General features: G+C 41.1%; 1 protein-coding gene across 15 annotated transcripts in view; it reads left to right on the top strand.

The window, feature by feature from the left end:
• The first annotated feature begins 310 nt into the window (after positions 1-310).
• The window catches only part of LOC108884343 (rho GTPase-activating protein 12), a 55602-nt gene continuing 39653 nt past the window's right edge, over positions 311-16259 (top strand). For 9 of the 15 annotated variants that reach the window (XM_051069803.1, XM_051069804.1, XM_018678209.2 and 6 more), the window contains exons 1-2: positions 312-539; positions 8639-9404. In XM_051069803.1, coding sequence (XP_050925760.1) covers positions 8712-9404 — 693 coding nt within the window. In that variant the 5' untranslated portion in view covers positions 312-539; positions 8639-8711. Of the gene's footprint in view, positions 540-7594; positions 7744-8638; positions 9405-16259 lie in introns of those variants that run through there. The other 6 variants (XM_018678208.2, XM_018678204.2, XM_018678198.2 and 3 more) reach the window with 3 other exon arrangements.

Genomic DNA, 16259 nt, shown 5'->3' with positions numbered 1-16259 from the left:
CCCCACCCCACGCTCGTTGAAAACATCGCTTTTAATGCCTGTAACGGGTTAACGGAAGTTTATGCTAACTCCACATACAAGTGATAAACGTTAACAGTTTATTGGTTTACACGAGCAAACGGTTATCTTGGCTAAATTAGTTGAAATAAAACGGCAAATCGGTTTGGTTGCTTGACGGTTAGATTCGGAGCGCGGTCGCTATGGCAACGCCAACGTTTACTCGGGGGTGGGTGGGTGGTTGGGTCTCGAGCGACCGGAAGGCGGAGTGGGGGATGTAGAGTGATACATCATCCCGAGAGACGATCTTTGCTTGAAGGTAGTTGCCAAAGTTGTGAGTCCACGGGAGCGAGCGCTGCCGTGGATTATTACACCGGCCAGGGGGAAGAGGCAGGAGGGGAAAGACGGGGACCTGACAAGTGGAGAAGGAGTTTCACAACGACAGTAAAAGTTGACGGGGATTTAACCTCAACACAGGAGCGTGTTTTCTCTCTTTTTTCCCACCTCCTCGCACGGACTGTGTCACACTCCCGCCAGAGAAGGTAGGTGAAGGTGCGGCGGTGTTTGGTTCTGGGACACCGAGGAATGTTGTAGCCACTTAGCTAAAAATTAGCTAGCTAACGTTAGCGACAGACAGGAGCTCTGCCAAAAACTTCATGTTACGATCGTAAAATATCAATATAGGCTAAAGGTAAGACTTCAGCAGCCTCACTGAGAGTGTAAAAAAGTACTCACATAGCTGATAAAGTTCAGAAGAAAGCCTCTAGAAAAATCGTTAATCCGTTTAGGAATGCTACCCGATATCAAAGCATAGAAAATAAATAAAAGCTAGCTAAATCCTAACAGAAATACATTTATTTACACCCTTGTGTAGACGTTGTTTTGTACCATAAAGCTGGCAGCTAACTAAGACTCTAATGTCTTGGTTGTAGTTAATTTAAGTAGCTGTCAGTGGTGAAATTAAGCTGCAGCAAAGCAGGTGAAATGTCATCAAAAATAACTTGTATTAGAGGTTTTCAGTCCTCTTCAGTACAGAAAAGACTGAAGTGTTTCATCCTAGTATTCATAAGAAGGTAAACTGGAGAGTAGTATACACAGTGTTTCTTGGTAAATATAGGACTTCCTCCTACTAATATCATACCAAAATTATTAGGGATGAGTAATTGTAGTTTAATAGATTAGTCATCAAGCAAAAATGCCAGTCATTGTGTTGTGAAATGGGAGCACTGGCTCATTTTTTCTGATGTAAATTGAGTATTATTGTTATTTGGAAGCAATATAAACATATGAAACTGTGATGTGCTTTGTTGTTTTGTGACATTTTATAAACTAGTCAAGTCATTATAAGCAAAATGTATATATTAATTAGTTTGTTGCAATTCTAAATGTGATTATTAAAATGTGATTGGATAGATTAATCACATCACAGATTTTTTCCCCTTCCTGTTTGTGATGCACCTTGTAGCTGGTGAACTGGTTTATTTTCCTGTAACTCAGGGTAAAAGGTTTACCCTGTGGTTGGAGGGTGATCTATTGAACTTTATTTTCCACTGCCTGCTCTCGTTTCCCACAGTGGGCGACCTACCTGCCTTTTAACATGTCGCCGTTTTGTGTTATGTTTTATGTTGTGAGCTCTCATTTTTCTCCCCTCTGTCGAGATGTGAGCTGCAGCTGTGGTTTGTTGAACTGTGACAGGCTGTGGTTATGACAGTGGCAGCCAGGGGACCTTGGGGAGTTGAGTTACAAGGAAAGTTGTGGTGAGAGAGGTGCCTAACTGGGACAGCCTGTGCTGAATCCAAGCTGTTTAGGGCAACGTGAGCCTATATTTGGTGTGGCTGCATGTGAAGGTCACAGTGCACTACTTGACTGCTTCTGCTTATTCCTGATCTTACAGATTGTTCATCAGTTTGTAGCATGTTAAAGGGTCAGTGCTGTCCTCTTACTGCTCGAGTTGTTGAGCCCTCCTGATAGTTTTTCTTTTATGTGTTATAGTTTTGAGACGTTTTTGTCTTTTAGATGGAGGTGGAAAATGTTTTTGCTGCTCCAAGCACTTAAAAATTACATTTGCAAAACCTGCAGCTCTTGCAGAAACAAATTATAAACACAGCATCATCACATTTTAAGGTGTCTGTTTCTAAGCACCTGACAAATGTAGGTCCAGCATTCACTCTCTTTTAGCTCTGATTTTACTCTCCACCTACTCCTGAGGGAAATACCAGGCTCTTAAGCTGACACGCTGTCCAAAAGCTAGTCGCTAATTTTGTCTGCCTACCTGTTAGTGCTTTAGTATTATTTGAAATAGCTGACTGTTGCGGCCCAGACGACACTATGAGAGCAGTATTAGCTATAAGCGTTATAGATAATGAATGAATGAATGTTTGATTCGCCCACCCTCCCCTGAAATGGTGCTACCGATCTCACATTTAGTATATCTGTTTTACCGGCTAGTTAACTGCTATATAATGCACAGTGCAGGGTAGAAATTCAGCATAAAATCTGGTTGTTTTAATCAAGATTTTTTTTTTTAAACTGCATTTAAGTTCCCTGTTGTAGGCTAACCTGTTCCAGTTAATTCCCACATATTCATCCAGACACATGACAACAGCACACAGTGATGTTTGTGAATTAACTGAAAATAAATCACCTTCTCTCTGATGATAATAACTCATTTAAAGTAAATTAGTGGCCGTCCGCTGTCGACAGAAACAGTCTGACTAACAGGAGTCATGTGAGACCTGAAGTGACTCGGCTGCTGCTTCACTTCTTCATGTTGTCCATGTCAACATTTACAGTGGAAAACCCTCTCCAAGGTGCCGTTTTCTGTTTTCTGTTTTGCTGAGGCGGCAGAAAAATCGGAGGGTGTTTCGTACATGTGCTGACAACAACAGATTTTTCAACACGTATGAGTTCAAACAGTCCCAGACACATCTCCTCTGCCTTCACATCTCCCTCGACATGATCAACCAAGGCTCTGTCTTCATGTCCTGTAGCTTCACACTCAGCCACCCCTCCCCCCGTAAATCTTATTACCATCACATTAAATTAAGGTGCTTCCTCTGATTTTGCTGATTGGACTCTGAGAAGATTTGTTCTGTCTGCTAAATAACAATGCTGATGCTGATACTGGTGCTTAATATAGACAGGGATAAGTGAAAGAGACAACAGCCCCCAGGTACTTAACCCTCTAATTCAATATGGAGAGTAAGAGTACTCGTCTATCCGGTTAATGCATTTTCACAGCATAGTTTTTCATTAAATTGACATCAATGCCCGGATGAGAAGGCTGGAGGGACAACACTGTTAAGAATAAGTGATGTTTCATTGGTTAAAACATGATAAGGCCATTTTCTTCATCGATCGATGTTGTTTTTAGTCACAGTTTGTCATGTGAGGTTTGTTTATTTATTATTTAGCTGACTCCTGTCAGACTGCTCAGCGATTTACCTAAAAGCTTTGGCAGGATATTAAAGAGTGTAAAGAACAAGCAGGGGAAATGTTGTACAGAGTAAAGCAGGAAATGAACTTCTGTCTGTCTAACTGCTGCCGTGACTTAAGTCATCCAAAATTTTCCCAGGACACTTTGACTTAATTCTATTTTCCAGCGAGGTGATTCCCTCTGGAGATCAGCCTCTGAGGAATGAGCAGGTAGAGAAAGTCAGACTCACTTTAGTTTTATTCCCAGAAGTGGGAGACGTACAGGAAAGATAAGGATGTGGGCCGTGAATTGACTAAACTTGTTCTGTATGAAGTGCATGAGTGTGAACTGGAGCAGAGCTCAGATAAAATCTAACACCCACTGTAGAGGATGATGATGTGAGTGATCACTGGTTGGAAATGATAAAAAAAAAAAAAAAACATGCTCCTGATCGATTGATTGAAACTTGATCATCAGTTAGCTTCAATGATTTAAGGAAAAACTATATTTATTTGCAGTTCAGCCCTCAGTTTTATCTTTGATTTAATCTGTTGCAAACATTTTATCATTGCTCTGTCTGTTTTGTTGATATCATTTATTTAATCTTTTATGTCTCCTGATTGTAAATCATACTAACTTTATTTGAAAACTATTAGAAATAAGGCTTACTAGTGAGTAAATATTACTGGAGCTGCAATGATTGATTAATTAACCATTTTGATTATCAATTAAGCATTTAGATATATTTTCAAGAAAAAAATGACTGAAAAATAGTTGTTTTCAGCCTCTGAAATATTAATATTTTCTGTTTTTTATCTGTTTATATCACAGTAAATTGAATATCTTTGGGTTCTTTGGGAGTTTTTTCTTGTACTGTGGAATGAGGTGGATACCTTTCACCTTTCACCTTCATTTTCTGACATTTTACAGACTAAACAATCACTTGATTAGTTGAGAAAAGAACCAGCAGATTAATCAATAATGAAAATAATCATTAGTTGTAGCCCTAAGTATTAGCTGGCAGGTTTGTTGTTTGTTAAGTGCTGGACTCCACTTGTCTCCAGCACGAGGATTAGATAGAAAGAGAAGAAACAGTCCTCTTCCTGTCAGGCCCAGCCAGCTGAATTAAGAGGTCACAGGTTAATGAGGAAGGCTGCCAGCTCTCCTCATGATACGCCCATCACCCAGTCTGATGCTTCATTAGCCCGCTGTGTGCTCTGCGTGTGAGCTGTGAATTAGCATCTGACGGCGGTGTTTTGTTTCATTTGGCTAATGGATGTTTCTCAGCAGCTAATAGATTTGCTGAGATTTCCCTCAGTGCCTGTTAGCTCGTAGCAGAGAGGTAATCCATGGTGGTATTACCGTAACCCTCCGCCCGCTGCATCAGGAGTAATCCAGGTGCTGCTGGACTAATCACAGATCTTTATTAAGCAAATGCACTGCTGAAAGTAAACTGAGATGTCCCAGAAAAGCTGGATAACGGCTGCTTAACCCAGCTGCTGCTTTTATGGTGACAAGTAAGGGTTGCAAAGAAACTTTACATGGGAATTAACAGGAATTAACAGGAATGAACTAATGATGGGACGTTTAAAGCTGAGGTTTTGAGGCGTGTACCAAGTATGAAGGGACTTGCCAGAAGAAGCCCAGCTTCGCGGCCTGTATTGTTTTGCAGAAAACCACGTGACCCATGACAAACGAGGCCTCAGTTTGCCTGGTGTACGTCACCTGTTGGTTTCTGGATAAAAGCAAAAACACCCGGCACTTGACGGGTTATTACAGATATTAGTTTGGTTCACACGTCGTTATGATAGTAGAGTTTGTAGTTGGAGAGGTTGGCAGAATATTTTTTAAATTATTATTATGATTATTATTATTATTTGTAGTTGTTAATAGTAGTAGCAGTAACCAAGATATAAATATGACAATATCTACAACTTATAAACAAAAGAACAATATATATAACAGGACTATATAACAGATTCCCATGGAAAACCTTAGTAATGACACTTTAAAACAATTTATAAAGTGGTTATACAAGGGTTTAGCTAATGTTATGGTTAACAGCGGCCTAGCAAAATAACTGTCTGAAAACATGATCCTCGAACAGACCCATCAGGGTTTTGTCTGTCTGATAAACCACAGACTTGGCAGAGGAAGTTATTTGTTGTGTGGTTGGCTGGGTGTCTAATTAGCAGCAGCAGCAGCAACATGAGGCTGAGCTAAAAAAGAGATGTGACTCTGATGGGAGAAGTCGTCATGGGCCATGTGAATCTCTGTGTGCATCGTGAAAATAAAAGCGTGATCTCTGTTCTTTAAGGTTGCACTGGACGTGACTCACTGGTGACTTTGTGGGATTGCAGTTATGACTTGTCACTGTAATATCCTGCTCTAACTGTTACTGACGTTGTAATATCCTGCCACCTCATGTGGATCAGATGAGGCTCAGGCTGAACCGCTGTCTTTGAAACCACTGTCTGGGGTTAAAAGTACACAGAGACTCATTTTGTTTAGTTTTTTTTAAAGATGCCAGGCGACATTAGATTTATTTTAGGAGCTCATATTCCTATTTGAGATTAGTTTTATTACAACAAGCAGGGCTGTGTTTTGTCAAGTTCTTTTAGACCTAAAAACATAGTTCAGGTTTCAGTAATGATTAGGATGTTTGAGCTGGATTTAGCACTTTAAGTATCACCAGGGCTACAAGTGAAGATCATTTTCAGTTCAATTTATTGTCATAAACAACTAAACCAGCATGTGTTCACATTTGAGAAGCTGGAAACAGTACATTTTAGTCATTTTGCTTAAAAAGGGTTTTTAAAAAAGGACAAAGATTGTTGCTGTCAGTGCTGTGTTGACTGACAAATCTGTTAATTGACTAATTGTTTCAGCCCTAATTATTACAGTGATTCATGGGGACATTATGAGTAAATATCAGAGAGTTAAACACAATGTAAAATTGGAAATTATCTCTTTAGTTTTATCAAAACATGTACAAAGTATGTGTTTTTTCACTGTTGCTAATTCAGTAAAGATCTTTATAAGGTTTATAGCTGCTTAACCTCCAGTCCATTTATTTTTAATTTGGCGTAATTACTTAGACAAATAACATCTGCAGTTATGAATTTGTCTCATGTTACTGGTGGGTCTGCTCAGTTTTACCTGCTTACAGTGAACATCTGGCTCACACTCTGTAGTGACTTCCTGGTTGAGCAGCTGCAAACATTTCAACTTCAGAAATCAGTGTTGTAATGCACTGTCACACTTGTATTAAAGCTGTATAGCAGCTGTTTTCAGTCAAGTTCCACCTGATTTTACCTTTTTTAATGCTGAATAACTTATCATGTACACATCACAGAGCCATGGAGAGTGACTTAAATTGAAGAAGACACCTGTACCACTAACCAGTTTCTTTATCTACATGAAAATAAAGGATATTGAATACACAGTAAAACAAAACTCACACTTGTTGTTATTGTTTTATAGTGGACTTTCTAAAAATGAATGACAAAACTCATAAAATTTTACATTTCTTGGTTCTTACACTTATTGTTCTTAAGCATTCAAATGATTCAGATTGATATGTAAAAGGTTTTATGTGGTACAATTAGTAGGCAGTGTACATAGGTGTCTTTTTGTGTATATTATTAAATAAGCAAATAATCACAGACTTGTTGGTCACTTATTTACAAGCACTAACACCCACTAAATGAGGGGATTTTAGCTTCAGCCTCTCTCCAAACAACACTATGAAGTAAAAGACTGACACTAAACATGCTAAACAAAGCTACAGAGGCAGGACACAAGATGAAGAGAATGAAATATTTCTTTTCCCACCACTGCGACCTGCTACCTTAGGCTGAAGCTAACACTAGTAGCAGTGAGGTCCCATTTCTTTCTGTCAAAACATGGCATGCCTGAGGCAGTATACAACAAAATCTCATCGTGTCACCCTCCTGCCCACCGGCAAAGCATGTTCTACACCTTTAATGAAACATTTTCTCAGCTTTAGTCATTATTTGGTTTTTGATTTATTATAATCATTGAAGGCTTGGCTCCGTCACATGCTTCTTGTTGAGTTATGAGCATTTCCTTCTAATTACTTCAAAGAGGGTTGCTCAAGGTGTGCTGCTGCAGCAGCCTCACCTCGCATTGTAAGAGTGTGTACAAATGTGACTACAGCAGGAAACTATGTGTGTAATTTGACTAATCTCTCCGCTCAGCAGCAACATGCCTCAGTTGCTGTCATTAGCTGACGGGGGAACAGAGAGAGCGGGAGAAAGACACAGAGTTAGGCAGAAAAACAAGAGATACAAGCGGCGAGAGACGACCATGTGAGTCACATTAACGTCTCCCCTCCCTCTGTCTTGATCTTATGTTGCTGCTCCAGAGCGGACTTTTCACTCAGCCTTTGAAGAGGATTAAAGCCCTTCAGTTTGTATCTCGTTCATTTGTTCTGATTGGGTTAAGGGAGAATTAGGCTTTCCAAGACGTGGTTGTTTGTGTCTTTGTTGTGGTGCATGTTGTGTAACAGAGACAGGAAAGGAAGGGGAATCTGATTTATTTACCACAGCTGGAGGTGATAAACTAAACGATTGTTGTTTTATTTTTCTTTTAATCCTATTTTCAACTTAGTCTCATCACAATTGAACTTTTTTTCATTACTGCAGTGCCTTTTTCTAAGTTGTTATTTCTCTATCTGACACTGTTTTCCTTGACTGTTGCTGCAGTTAGTGCTAAAAGAATAAGCCACACAACTTTCTGTGTGCAGAGGTGTTGTGCTAAAATGTGTATTACATCCTTAAGGTGTTAATTTTGAAGTAAAATCAGGTTTTTAATGAAGAATAATCTAATTTACTGCCAGACCACTCCCTCATACAGAAGGCCAGCATGATGCCAGCAAAATATTTTCTGTTTGAGAAGGCAAAGTGACAATATTATCCTTTTTATTTGCATGATATTGTGACAAATACTGTCGAGTGAATTTGTGTTTTTGGAGGAAATAAATTCAGTACAGTATGAAACAGTAGGAATCACTTTTTTTATTGTACATGTTAATATTTTCACAGTATCACGACAAACTGTGGACGCTCCCGAGTGACGTGACATCTGACGTGTGGAAGCATTTTGGTTTCCTCATGTCATGAAATGAGAGAAGGGAAAAGGTGTCAAGAGACAAAAAATAAAAAGTCGTAGTTTACTTGAATCCCTGTTTGTTTTTTCCTCCAGGTGTGCTCATGAAGCCATGCTGATAAACATCTTCCTCTTGCGGTGAGCTGCCTGGTGGACAGTCAGAGGCGTCATGGCTGAACTGCCAATTGCCCCGGGACAGTTGTACATCGAGGTGGAGTACGACTATGAGTACAAAGCCAAGGACCGCCTCATCACCATCCGGCAGGGGGAATGCTACATGCTGGTCAAGAAAACCAACGAGGACTGGTGGCAGGTGAAGAAAGAGGAGGGGACTAAAGCTTTTTACGTACCTGCTCAGTATGTCCGAGAGGTCCGCAAAGCCCTCATGCCGCCACCTAAATCAGCCCTGCATCCTCCTGCTGCCGCCAGCAACGCACCTCCCCAGGGTGGGGGTGCGATCTGGGTAAAGCCAACCAACCTGGAGCTGGGACTCCAGGATCGGCCCGGCGAGAACCTTCACAGACATGAGTCCAAAAACCGCCGCTCGCCCTCTGCACAAACTGCCTCTTCGGGTCACTTTAGCCCCCCCAGCCAACGCAGGAACAGCAACCACCTTTACCCACCCAGCACCCCCACAGACCACGACCGAGCCCCACCCGAGATTCTCGTCCACGGCGGAGCTCTCCTGCCTCCCCACAAAGGAGGGTCTCTGCCCCGCGCCCGAGCCCGATCCCCAGAGATGGTCAGGGCCCCGCTGGACGTGGACAGCACCCAACACTGTGACTCTGCTGGGGAGGAGAGACGCACCAACGACTCCGAGTCCGGAGACGAGCTGAGCAGCTCCTCCACCGAGCATCTCCAGGTAAAGTCACACAAATTACACTTGAGGCTTGGGGCTAATTTTGGTTCTGAGACCCAGTTTCACCGCCTGGATCAGTCCAGGATCATTTCCACCAGGTGTTAGTTTTGTTTAAAGAGCAGGCCAAGGATGGTTTAATAAAAACCGAGAATAATCCTCCCAAAAGGAGTAAAACACATGCTGTTATCACCCCACAGACACGCTGAGTCTGTAGTCTGAGCCATCAGCTGTTTTATACAAATTAAATTGGTTTGTGCATTAGACTTGACTCCTTTTTCTCCTGCTGTTCATATACATCTTAGCAGTTCTTCCCTTTATCAACTGTTTTCTTGAAGCAGTAAAATGCAGCCTCAGTCAGAAAACCTCAGTGAGGTGAGGCTGCAGCCTGGTCAGTGGGGGTGTTTGTTCCTGAAATCATTAGCTCAGTCAGCTGCTGAACAAAAGCCAGTGAGAAAATAGAAACCGGGTCTGTGTGGCGCTGCCACTGGGTGTAGACCTCTTTTGTGTGTGTGTGTGTGTGTGTGTGTGTGTGTGTGTGTGTGTGTGTGTCATTGTGGGAAGTTGAAGTTGTGTTCAAATTACACATGTATAGAACAGGACTTTTACAGTTTCTGCAATTTTGACCTAAATACCAACACTAATATGTTAACATTTATATGTTAACAAACTACCTCCATATTTTGAATCTCTTGTCAACCAGTTTAAAATACACTATGGCTGTAATGATTGTATGTTAAAATTGCTGCAAAAAATGTGCATTTTCCTTCACTTTGTGCACAAAATATACAAAATAATACACTTTGTTTAATGAATTTAAGGCACAGTACCTTCATAATTTTTAACTCCCAACATGTTTGGTCGGAGTATTGAGTAATAAAAATACAGCAGGATTTCTTGTTATTGATTTGACCAAAAGGCCTCTCTGCAGCAGCCACATTAGGTAATTCATCAACTTTACTTACAGAAGCACTGATTTCAGAGCGATACATCGCGCAGTGACGTAACCGTGACTCTGTGTGACGTGTTTGGTGAAGGTTATCTAAAACTGAACATGCACACTGCGAAGATTTTCTCTGAAAGCCATTCAACCCACAATGGTGTCCCTTCCTGCCTCGGGCCATTCTCTGCTCCGACATGTAAATGGCAGGAGAAAGGTCAAAGTTGTCGGGCTTGTTTTTGGCTTGTGTATACAACCGGTCCAGCTTTGTCTGCAAGAAAACGCTGTGTGATTTTCTCAGCCATTTGATCCATGAGTGCAAATATCACAATGAATACAAAATCTCTTTGGTCTCGGGGCTAATCTGGTTCTCCCTCCCTTCTGCAGTTAGTGAGTGGCGCAGGACAACAGAAATGATGTGGTTTTCAGTGGCTGTTAAACATATTAATATCAGTTTAGTCATCTGTTTTAGACTAGATGTAATCACAGCAACAGCACTACATTTTCCCTGATGTTGTAAAAGTTTTGTATATATTAGTGATTTCTGTAAACTCAAGAGTAAAATAGTCATGTCATGGTAGCAGCCGTGGTGTCCTGCTATAGAAAAGACACTGTACTTTTCCTTTATTGATTTATTGTTGTTTGGTCACAGTCCTGCTAAGATCATGTGAACCAGAAGGTGGGTGTTGTTGCTGTGAGCCTGTCCCAGTTTCAGTGGGTTGCTTGTTTGCTTTTCCTCCGTCCTGGCAGCGTGCTGCTGGTGATAACGCTACAGGTGTGAGGCAGGACTTCCTAAAAACACGCAGACCCTGCCTCGCCTCTGTATCTGTTCTCACGTTGTTTCTCTTCTCATGTGTTACCCGTAGCCTCTTCTAAAGGGAGCAGCAGTGTAAATGCAGAAGGTAGAGCTGTGTGTTTGTGTTTCCAGCTGCCGGACCTCGCTCTTTATAGAGAGCTGCAGGGATGACGTGTTTTTGTAGGGCAGGAAGTTAGCATCACCCTGGTCCCCTTGACAAAAAGCCAGTGGAATTTTTTCACTGGTTTTTGGACGACTCAGTGACAAACAAACGTTTATGATACTTAAACGTTTTGCTCATCAGATAATCTTCACAAATGATGTTTGAGACCTAAATCCAATCTCCAGAAGTAAGAAGCTAATGTTAGGCTATAAACCAACTACACCACGGTCACATGACGTCAACGTCTCCACCACTAAGCTTCCAACTGGTCATTTCATTTAGCTCTGAGCTCTTCTACAAAAGCCTTTCTTCTTAGAAAGTTAGTGAGAGTTTGAAAGAGCGTGAGTAGGCTGTAAATGTGGACTGGTGAGTAGATGGGTTTTCATGTTAACGTCCCCGACACGTAAAAGCTTAAAAAAATCATAATTTCTGATGTATTTTATATCCTAGAATGAAACGAGAATGTGTCTTGAGCTTGTGTTAAAACCACAAACCTTTTTTCAGGCATTTAACCAAAAAGCCCATTCAGAAAAACCCATAGACTTTGGGACGAGGGAACAGGAAATGCTAAAATGCTAACATATTTTAAAACTTGTTCCTGCACCACTCTGTGACCAGCTCGTGCAGCTCCCTCTGATAAGCGACTTGGCCGGGCCGTGATGAGAGCTGCACAGCTCCTCACCAGGCTCTTATCTGCTGCACTGGACCCGACACTGGAGGCCTCCTTTGTCACTACTTGTGTGACTAGTCCACTTTAAACAGCCGCCGCCGTCCCATCATCCTCCAGGCTTCACTCAGAACTTTTTATATTGTGTAGCTGCGATTATATCATCCATTCCCCGTTATCTCAGACAGTTCTGGGATGTTGTGTCTTGTCTTTTTGTAGTCTTTTCAAAAAAAAAAAAATATATATTACCAATGTCCCAGAAATGGGGGTTTTGTCATTTGCAGTACCTCAGACGCTGCTGATTGGATTCTGATGATATCTCAAGGACTGATCTAGAAGATTTCCCTCCATTTAATTCCTCTACATCTGAAGGTCATGTCTCACCAGAATTTAATACAGTAGAATTTCAACTTCAAAATCTTATTCATCAAATTCATCTATCTGGTGAACTTTTGCCTCATGAATTTGCACCATTTACTAATAGTGTGCTGCTTTGCTGACTGAGAAAACTTCTGTTTAACCCTCCTCTGCTACCTGCTCTGTAAACGAGGCACTGCATGTAGGAGTACAAATTTGTCAGTTGAAAAAAACGTGGAAACTTAGTCGGGTTTGCAACCGAGCTAATGAACTTGCAAAATCAGCTTGTTCAGAAAGCGTTTTTCATTCTTTTGTTTTATGAAATAGTGTAAAAACCTGAGAACAAAATCCCAAAATCCCACACAAATAAAAGAAGTTTGATAGTAGCATTTGTTGTGAAGCAGAAACAGGAAGTGCTGAGTTGTAGTCTGGGAGCTGAGGTTAGAACTTAGGTCTACATTTGCATTACTGGCGGATCAATATGCAAGGCATTTTTTCAATTGGCCACAACATAATCAAGGTAAACAATAGTTTTTTCATACTGTTGTCTCCGCCATGAGACGTGCTGCAACACAGTTCTACAGAAATAAAAGAAACGACGCAGGTGTGTTTGAAAAAGCAGCACCGAGCCATCTCAACATTTGTACCAAGTTTCTTTTTAAGCCCATCAGCCATTGATCCTTAGTTGAAAAAAATGCTGAAGTCGCCAACCGAGATATCACCTGCTACTTTCAGGACGTCTTAAAGCCCCCGGCCACGGTGCATTGGACATTGTGCCCACTGAAGCAGATGTTTCCCTCCAGCCACTGAATATAATGGTTCTCAAGGTCTCAGTGTGTTTTAATTTGCTGCTTCGCTGCACCGCCTCGTCCACTCTGCTTCTCATCATCTCTCTTCCTCCAGGATCTTAATAATCCAACAGCACATGTGAGAAACACTCAGTATGCTACTGTAGACTCTATATGTAAGAATCTAATATAATTAGTTCTGGAAATGAACACTCTGGGTTTTTTTCTTGAGTTTTACCCTCAAATTTCAACTCCTGGCTGCTGAACCCTCACTCTTTTTCTCGTCATGTGATAGCACGACTTAATCTTGTTGCTGTTGAAGTGGATAAGGAGAAATTTACTGGGGAAATATAAAAATATTTGAGCCTCTACAATGCAGTCGTAGCTTGAGAAAGATAAGATTAAGAAAAAACAACAGGAAACATTGACTCTTGAGGTTGGAAATAACACAGTAAAGTCCACAGAATCCAAGACACTACCTGAAATCATTTCTTATTTGTCATAAAGTCCCACTTGACCGACTTTGACAGCAGTCGGTTGTAAATGAACAATACAATGTTACTTGGTTTCCTAAGATGAAATGACAGAACTCGCCTCAGAGGAACTAGAAGAAATAATAACTACTCAGGACAATAAATGAGCAGGAATTTGATTTATCGGACGGTGTATCCTATGCTAACAGAGATAAGATAGGAAGCACTGAAGCTTTGTAATTCTCTGTAACTACACAGAAAATGGTGCCAGCGTTTGATATTGTTTGAGTTTGACGTTTATCTTAGTGTTTTCACACCTTGACTCTGCATATTAGTGTCATAGATAAGCCTCAGTCTACCCACACCTCCCCTCTGACTTCTGCAAAAACTGAGCTAACCTGAGACTCTGTCTGTGTCTTCTTTTCTGCATGCTTGCTGTGTGTCTGCAGGTCCTGAGAAAGTTTTAAGTCTTTAATTTAGAAGCAGTTTTTAAAGCCTTCAGAAGTCTGTAATTACCAGAAAAGGCAGAACTGATGATAAATGAACATTTAAAGTTCGTAATTCAGTTGTTGTTTCTTTGCAGACTGTCTCATCTTTAAAAGTAACAGACACTTTAAGAGTCACCCCGCCTCTTTGCCCCACATCTTTGATTGTCACAGTCAGTAACGCCAGCTCAGCCCCGCAGTCTCACATCGTTCTTCATGAGGGCTGTAATCAACTAAAAACCTCTAATGACTCTCAGCGGGATGATTGATTGGAGGAAGCACTTCCTCATTTCTTTGATTACTCAGTGCGGCAGGAAGTGGAGTTGGCATGTGTGTGTTTCTTTGCACCGTCACACCTCCTTGTACGCTAAGTGGTTTGAGCATACCCATGCATATTAATGTGCATCCGTAGCATGTAAAATAAGTGATTTATTAATCCAGTCGTTCAGTCAGTCTGCAGTCATGAGCAGACACATCCATGCAGATTTGTTAACACACAGTCTGAGGGATCTGTTAATAGAAGCTCGGCCATCTGCACTGCTGTTAATTCTTCTTCTCTGCCTTATTAAAAAGGCTCATTATATCACATGTTGGCAGTGGCAGTTTGCAGGATCTGAACTCCGTCTCGCTCACTTTTTAAGCTTTGCCTTGGTTTTCCCTTGACGCATGTTATCCTCCTCAATCCTGTTTTTGCCTCTAAACGACGTCAGTGCAGCGATTACATGCCTTGCTCAGGGTCACTCTGACTTTAACTGTTGATAGAAGGGGGGTGCAAGTATCAACATTTGCTGAAACTGTTTTTATTAAGTTTATTTTCTAACCGTCTTATCTCACGCCGTCATGTTTCCTGCCAGATTGTTCGTGGAATACAAACGAGTGGAGCCCACTTCTCTCACATCTGGGTTATTATTCAACCAAACAGATGACTGTGACTGTCAGCACAATGAGATGCTGTGTTTATCAGGGCTTGAGCTAACAATTATTTTCTTTATTTTTAATTCTGAGAGCATTTTCTGGATCAGTTGATCGATTGTTTGGTTCATTAAATGTCCGAAAATGTAAAAAAATAGCGATTACAGTTTCCAAAAGCTTGTTTTGGCCCAAAAAATCTGAAGACAAAACCAAAGAAAAGTCAGTGCACCATCCTTTAAGACAAGTAAATGTGAAGATTGGCTGTTTTTAAAAAGCTGGAACCCACTATTTTTGGGCGTTTTTGCTGTAAAAACAATTAGATCAATGAATTAATGAACAAAATATTCATTTTTCAGCTTTAATGTCTGTTGTGTTAGTCCTGCCTTTAAATGCATTAGCACATATTAGTGAAGACAGCATCTTTTTGGTGCACATATTGCTTTATGTCTGTTGTGGATTCAGATGTGTTTGGGGATTTAAGTCTCGGAATGACTTCCCAGATGCCTCCGTTCAGGAAAATCACCCTCAGCAAACAGCAGCAGTTCATTTGGGGAAAAAGCAGGAGAGTCTCAGTGGAGCGCTGCAGACTGTGGTACTGTCAGTTTGTGTGCAATGTTACAAAGCAGCCCTGAGGGGTTTATAGTACTGTTCTGTGCTGTTCTCGACCTGGGACACACACACACATACAGAAACACACAGAGCTTCAGGCGGTCTGGCAGCTGACCCACTCCTTTGCAGTGTGTTTAGCTGTTGCGTAACAGAGCAGGGGTAACGCCAGGTTTGACACCCTCACTCTCAGACTCTGTTTTTCTTTATCACTCCTCTCTTTTCCTGTCTTTAACATTCACCTGCTCCTCTTCAGCTGTTGAACCTGTTTGTGCTGTAGCTCTGAAAGTTTAACTCCCTTTAACACAGCCAGAAAAAGCTTCCTAAAATACCTGAAGATTACACACTTTTTCTGCCGGGGCTGGTCAGTATGGATAAATTTTACAGAACAATATCGATACAGATCATGATATTGGACATTTTCTGACTCAGATCAGAAACATTTTGTAGATAAAATGCATAGAAATGTTTGTTTTTGGACCTCAAACTGTCCCAACCGTCATCCTAAAAAATATGTCCACAACCAGCCATGATGGAGCTTCAGCTCCTGTATAATAAAATCTGTTCATCTCACCACATGGAGCTCATTGCAGTCATTTTTAGTGTGAGGCAGAGGTGCTAAACACTGAGTCAGTGGTCCACTGTGCCTGAATAATAGTGTTTTTTTCCCACAA

The sequence above is a fragment of the Lates calcarifer genome, linkage group LG4 (assembly GCF_001640805.2).
Source record: "Lates calcarifer isolate ASB-BC8 linkage group LG4, TLL_Latcal_v3, whole genome shotgun sequence".
Lineage (NCBI taxonomy): Eukaryota > Metazoa > Chordata > Actinopteri > Centropomidae > Lates > Lates calcarifer.
The sequence above is the reverse complement of the archived record's forward strand: the minus strand, read 5'-3'. Positions and strand labels throughout refer to the sequence as shown.